The 5,597-nt window shown below is 70.2% G+C and overlaps 1 protein-coding gene across 1 annotated transcript in view; it reads left to right on the top strand.

Annotated features, from left to right (window-relative positions):
• Positions 1 to 188: 188 nt before the first annotated feature.
• The window catches only part of AURANDRAFT_64431 (hypothetical protein), a gene marked incomplete at both ends in the record, with an annotated part of 5,748 nt that continues 339 nt past the window's right edge, over positions 189 to 5,597 (top strand). The window contains 3 exons of the mRNA XM_009039175.1: positions 189 to 2,034; positions 2,895 to 3,395; positions 3,790 to 5,274. Of these exons, the coding sequence (XP_009037423.1) occupies positions 189 to 2,034; positions 2,895 to 3,395; positions 3,790 to 5,274 (3,832 nt within the window). The remainder of the gene's footprint in view (positions 2,035 to 2,894; positions 3,396 to 3,789; positions 5,275 to 5,597) is intronic.

Below are 5,597 nucleotides of genomic sequence, written 5' to 3'. Positions count from 1 at the left end.
TTTCGAATGGGTTGGCTGCGCGCCGCATTGTCTCACGGACGACAAAAGTACTCCGCTCCTCGCTCGCCGAGGTCAGCGTTGAACCGCCTTCGGCGGTCCAACGCTGACCTCGGCTCGCTCGTCGCTACGCAAAAACAGCGAGTCTACACCGAGCGGCCTGTGTACGCGTCGACGCGCACCTGTGCGCCATGATCAAGCGCGCGTGGGACCGGGGCGTCCCCGTGTGGGTCCTCATGCTCGCGGTGCTCGGCGGCGTCGCAATCTTCGACAGCATCTTCCTTCGACGGTCGTTGCCCCTGAGCGAGCCGTCGGGCGAGGCGCCGGACGCCGCGCCGCCGGCCGTCGAACGCGAGGCGGCGCCGGCGGTCTGGTACGAGAAGACCACCGCCGGAGAGCAACGGGCGACAAAGGGAACGCTCGACTGGGGAGCCCTCGAGCGCCTCGGCGATCTTCGCGAGGCGGCGGCCGAAACGCGCGCGGGGCCCCGCGACTCCTCCGCGCGGGCCGAGGCGCCGAACGCCTTCCTCGCGCCCGCGGACACGCTGAAGCCGCCGTCGCAGAAGGTCCTCGCGGAAATCGCCGCGCGGCGCCAGGCGGCGCTCGACGAGCGGCGCGACGCGAAGATCGCCGCGAAGCTCGAGGCGAAACCGCCGTCGGAGAAGCGCCTCGCGATCGCGAGCGAGGACAAGCGGCGCGACGCGAAGATCGCCGCGGCGCGCGAGGCGAAACCGCCGTCGGAGAAGCGCCTCGCGATCGCGAGCGAGGACAAGCGGCGCCACGCGAAGATCGCGAAGGCGCTCGAGGCGAAACCGTCGCGGCTCCCGCGGCCCGCGGCCTTTAACAGCGACCCGGCGCAGGCCGCGCCGCTCGCGGGGCGGACGCCCACGGCGCCCGTGCCGTCGGACGACGCGGCCTGGGCGACGGCGCTCAAGCCCATGTGGGGCTTCGAGCACGATCCCCGCGCCGACGTCGTCATGGCGCTCGGCTTCGGCTACGCGCGGACGGAGTTCGCGCGCTTCGTGTCCACGTTGCGCGCGACGGACTACGCCGGCGACATCGTCCTCGCCGCGGGGCCGCCGGAGAAGTTTCGCAACGGCGTCGAAGCCTACCTCAAGGGCGAAGGCGTGTTAGCGTACCAGTTCACCTACGAGTGCTACAAGAAGAAGCGCGGCGGGCGGCGGCTGCTGGCGACGCCCGCGGGCTGCGTCCTGACGAACTGGTACGCGGGCGGCGACGCGCGGGGCCCGCGGCCGCTGGCGGTGGCGCGCTACGAGATGTACCGCGCGTGGCTGGCGAACTACGACGAGGCGAGCTGGGCCTTCGTCTTCGACTTCCGCGACGTCTTCTTCCAGCGGGACCCGTTCCCCCTCGTCGACCGGTCGCCGTCCGCGCCGAACCTGCACCTCTTCGCGGAGAACCGGGACGTGAAGACCGTCGGCACGTGCCGCTTCAACTCCGCCTGGCTCAACTGCTGGGACCGCACCCTGAAGCAGGTCTACCACAACGCGAGCGTCATGTGCTCGGGGTCGACGCTGGGCTCCGTGCCGGCGATGAAGCGCTACGCGGAGCGGATGCTCGCGGAGATGGACCGCATGGCGTGCTGGGCGACGAAGGCCGCCACGGAGAGCGACCAGGGCTACCACAACTTCCTCTACCACACGGGGGAGCTCGCCGCGCTGCCCGGGGTCCGCGTCGCGCACCACGAGCAGGGCCGCGGCCTCGTGAACACCATCGGCGCGATGAACGGCTTCCGCGTGCCCGCGCACAAGAAGGGGCCCCTGGACACGTTCTGGAAGATCAAGGACGCCGACGGCTACATCCTCGACTGGGACGGCCAGTACTCGGCCGTCGTCCACCAGTGGGACCGCTTCGGGAAGGAGGTCGTGGGCCACATCGACCGGCTCGCGCGCGCCTACGCCAAGGCGAAGCGCGGCGCTGAGGGCGAGGACGGGGCGACGGCGACCGGCCGCGACGACATTCGCTTCGCGACCGCGCGCGACGCGGCCCCCGGCCGCGGCGACGTCCCGCGAGAACGTCCGATCCACGACGCGCGGCAACGGCAGCACGGCCGGGGCCGCGGCCGCCGCGGCGACCGCCCTCCTCGGCGCGAGGGCGATGCTTTCTAGAGTAATGGACGGTTCGGTGTTGACTTCGAACGTCGACGTTTCGCCTTGGTTTTCAGCGAGCATAGATTTTTTGCCGCTGTCGCACTTTGTCCTGAGGGGGCGCACAGGAGCCTCGCGGCGCTCCTCCGCCGTGCCACGCGGCGCACGCCTCGTCGGCCTAATGCGGCAATGGATCGCGCTCTTATTTTGCGTCACGGCCGCCCAACACGAGTCGTGGTCGAAGCAGTGGCGCTGCACGGATCGCGACAACGAGACGGCCTGCCTCGACGTGTCGACGTGCAGAAAGGGCGCCGCGCGAAGGCGAGCGATCGTCTCGGTCTTCGACGCGCACGTGGCCCTCCCGCGCTCCGCCGTAGCCCTGAAGGCGACGGTCGCGGCCGCCGCGCGCCGCGCCGGCGCGGAGTGCGTCTTTTTGTTGCCGGCGGAGCAGCTGCGGCGCGTGGATGTCGACGCGTCGGCGCTCGCGGATCTCGCCGCCGCGGGCGTGCTCGTTCGGGAGGTGCCCTGGATTGTGCCGCCGCATCTGTCGCCGGGCGTGCCCGTCGAGTCCGGCGGATGCTGCGGCCTGTGTGGAAATCAAATCTTCAACCCGACTTCAATGTGCGCGTAATCGAACGGTTTGGACCAGACTCTTCGGCTGTGCTTCGAGAACTCGACGAGAGCAATCGATTCGTCCAAAAATCAGCCGAATCGACCTCGAATTGACCGAGCTAGAGAATTTCAAAGTTTGGTCGGGACGTCCCAAACCAGCGATTGATTTCCACACAGGCTGCGGCGCGCGCGAGTTCATGAAGCTCCACGCCCTCGGTTTGCAAGAGTACGACGCGGTGCTCGTCGTCGACAACGACTTCGCGCCCGCGGGGCCCTGGAGCGACTTCGGCCCCCTCTTCGACTGCGCGGCCGAGGGCCGCCTGCTCACGACGCGCGCGAGCTACTCGGCGGTGAACGGCGCGCTCGTCGCCGCGCCGCCGAGCGCCGCGCTGCTCGCCGAGCTTCTAGGCGCGCTGGCGACGGCAACGGTCGGGGACGACGGCTGGGGCGACGCGCACTCCTGGGGGCCCTTCCGCAAAGCGCGCAGCCGGGTGACGCAGGCGCGCGTCCAGGGCTTCCTCTACTGGTACTACCACCAGCGCGGGGTGGCGACGGCGCTCGACGCGCGCCAGGTCGACGCGTGCGTCTGGAACCTGCAGCGCGGCATCGCGAAGAGGTTGTGCCGGGACGACATCCGCGCGAACCGCACCGTCGGCTTCTCCCACGCGGGCCTCGAGAGTTTTTTAAAGAGCTGTAGGTAAGTGGGGGTCGGGCGTCGACTCCAGGAGGACTTCCGGGAAGGTGGCTTAGCATGGGCGCACGAGCCCAAGACTTGGGGCCCAAGTACAGCTGGGCAGGCCGCCTCGACCCCCGGCGGCGATCGTCTCCCCCAAATTTTTTGTTTCCAAGAATCCGCAACCTTCAATCGCGTCGTCGTCGAGCGGCGTCGAGCAATACTTTCACCCCCCCCCCCGCCTCCTCTATCGTCCCCGCCTCCTGCATCGCCTCCTCCATCGCCTCCTCCAACGCGTCGCGAACCTCGCGTCGACGCATCATCCCGGGGTGACATCCCCTCGCAGGCAGAAACACCGTGCCTCTCACGCCACAAAGCAACCACACACGATGAACAAAGTCATCCTCTTCCTCGCCGCCGTCGGCGTCGCCGCCGCGCTCCCCGCGTGCTCGGGCCCGGACTCGACGTCGTTCAAGCTCGGCAAGGGCGCGAGCAAGCTCAAGTGCGCCGATTTCCTCGCGTCGAAGAAGAAGTGCAACAAGAAGGGCAAGGACCGCGGCGTCAAGATCAAGGCATCTCTCGCCTGTCCGCAGGCCTGCGGCGCCTGCTGCGGCGACTCGGAGGAGTTCTTCTACGGGGCGAAGAAGAAGGGCAAGACGTGCGCGGCGCTCGCGGCGAAGGAGCCGGGCCCCCGCGAGAAGGTGTGCAAGAAGAAGAAGGGCAAGAAGATCGACGTCAAGGCCAAGGAAGCGTGCCCCGCGGCCTGCGGCCGCTGCGTCCCCGACGACGCGGCGCCGACGCCGCGGCCGGCTCCGCGGCCGACCGCGCCGGCGCCGGCCGAGGAGTGCGAGAAGGCCAAGAAAGGGTTCTGCGCCAAGGCGTCGACGCAGAAGTGCGCGAAGAAGAAGTACGCCGACAAGTGCCCGCGGTGCGGCTCCTGCTTCCTCTGCCGCGACGACAAGAAGTGGCGCGCGAAGACCGACGGCCTCTCTTGCAAGCGGCTCGCGAAGAAGGCCGGCAAGCGCAAGGACCCGGCCGCGTACCTCAAGAAGCTCTGCAAGAGCCGCAAGGGCGTCGACGGCGCCAAGATGAAGGTCGCGTGCCCCGCGACGTGCGACGCGCTCGCCGAGACGTGCGACGCTCCGGACGAGACGCCGACCGCGGCGCCGACGGCCGCGGCGGCCAACACGACGAACACGACCGCGCCCGCCGGAGCGGAGGCGAAGGTGTCGACGTCGCTCTTCATGACGGGGCTCTCGGCCTCGGACGTGAACGAGGACGCGGACGTGCGGGCGGCGCTCAAGGCGACGATCATCTCGTTGGGCGGCTACGACGATGTGTCGAACATCGTGGCCGAGAGCACGTCGACCCGGCGGCGGCTCCAGGACACCGCTCTCACCTTAAAAATCAACTTCGTCGCCATCATCTACGCGGACAACGTCGAGGCCGCGGCGGCCCTGGCGGCCGCGGCGACGGCGAAGATCGTCGCGGCCGTGGAGAGCGACGAGTTCCTCCCAGAGCTTAAGGCGCAGGCCGCCGAGGTGTCCGTTTCGGTCACCATCATCTTCGAAGCCGCCGGCGTGGACGAGGAGAAGACGAAAGACGCGTTCGCCGAAGCGACCGTTACGGTGGAGGTCGTGACGGCCAAGCCCACGCCCGAGCCCACGGCCAAGCCCACGGACCTGCCCACGGGCCTGCCCACGGCCAATTCCACGGCCAATTCCACGGCCAATTCCACGGACCTGCCCACGGGCCTGCCCACGGGCCTGCCCACGGGCGACCCGTCGGCCGGGCCCACGGCCGTGCCGACGGGCCTGCCCACGGGCCTTCCCACGGCGGCGCCCAGCGAGGCGCCCACGCTCTCGCCGGGAAACAGCACCAACAGTACCTCGGCTCCCACGACCAGCCCGACGGCCGCCCCCACGGGCGCGCCCACCGCGGCGGGAACCTCGGCTCCCACGACCAGCCCGACGGCCGCCCCCACCGCGGCGGGAACCTCGGCTCCCACGACCAGCCCGACGGCCGCCCCCACGGGCGCGCCCACCGCGGCGGGAACCTCGGCTCCCACGACCAGCCCGACGGCCGCCCCCACGGGCGCGCCCACCGCGGCGGGAACCTCGGCTCCCACGACCAGCCCGACGGCCGCCCCCACCGCGGCGGGAACCTCGGCTCCCACGACCAGCCCGACGGCCGCCCCCACGGGCGCG

This window comes from Aureococcus anophagefferens, assembly GCF_000186865.1.
Source record: "Aureococcus anophagefferens unplaced genomic scaffold AURANscaffold_10, whole genome shotgun sequence".
Taxonomy (NCBI): Eukaryota; class Pelagophyceae; order Pelagomonadales; family Pelagomonadaceae; genus Aureococcus; species Aureococcus anophagefferens.
The sequence above is the reverse complement of the archived record's forward strand: the minus strand, read 5'-3'. Positions and strand labels throughout refer to the sequence as shown.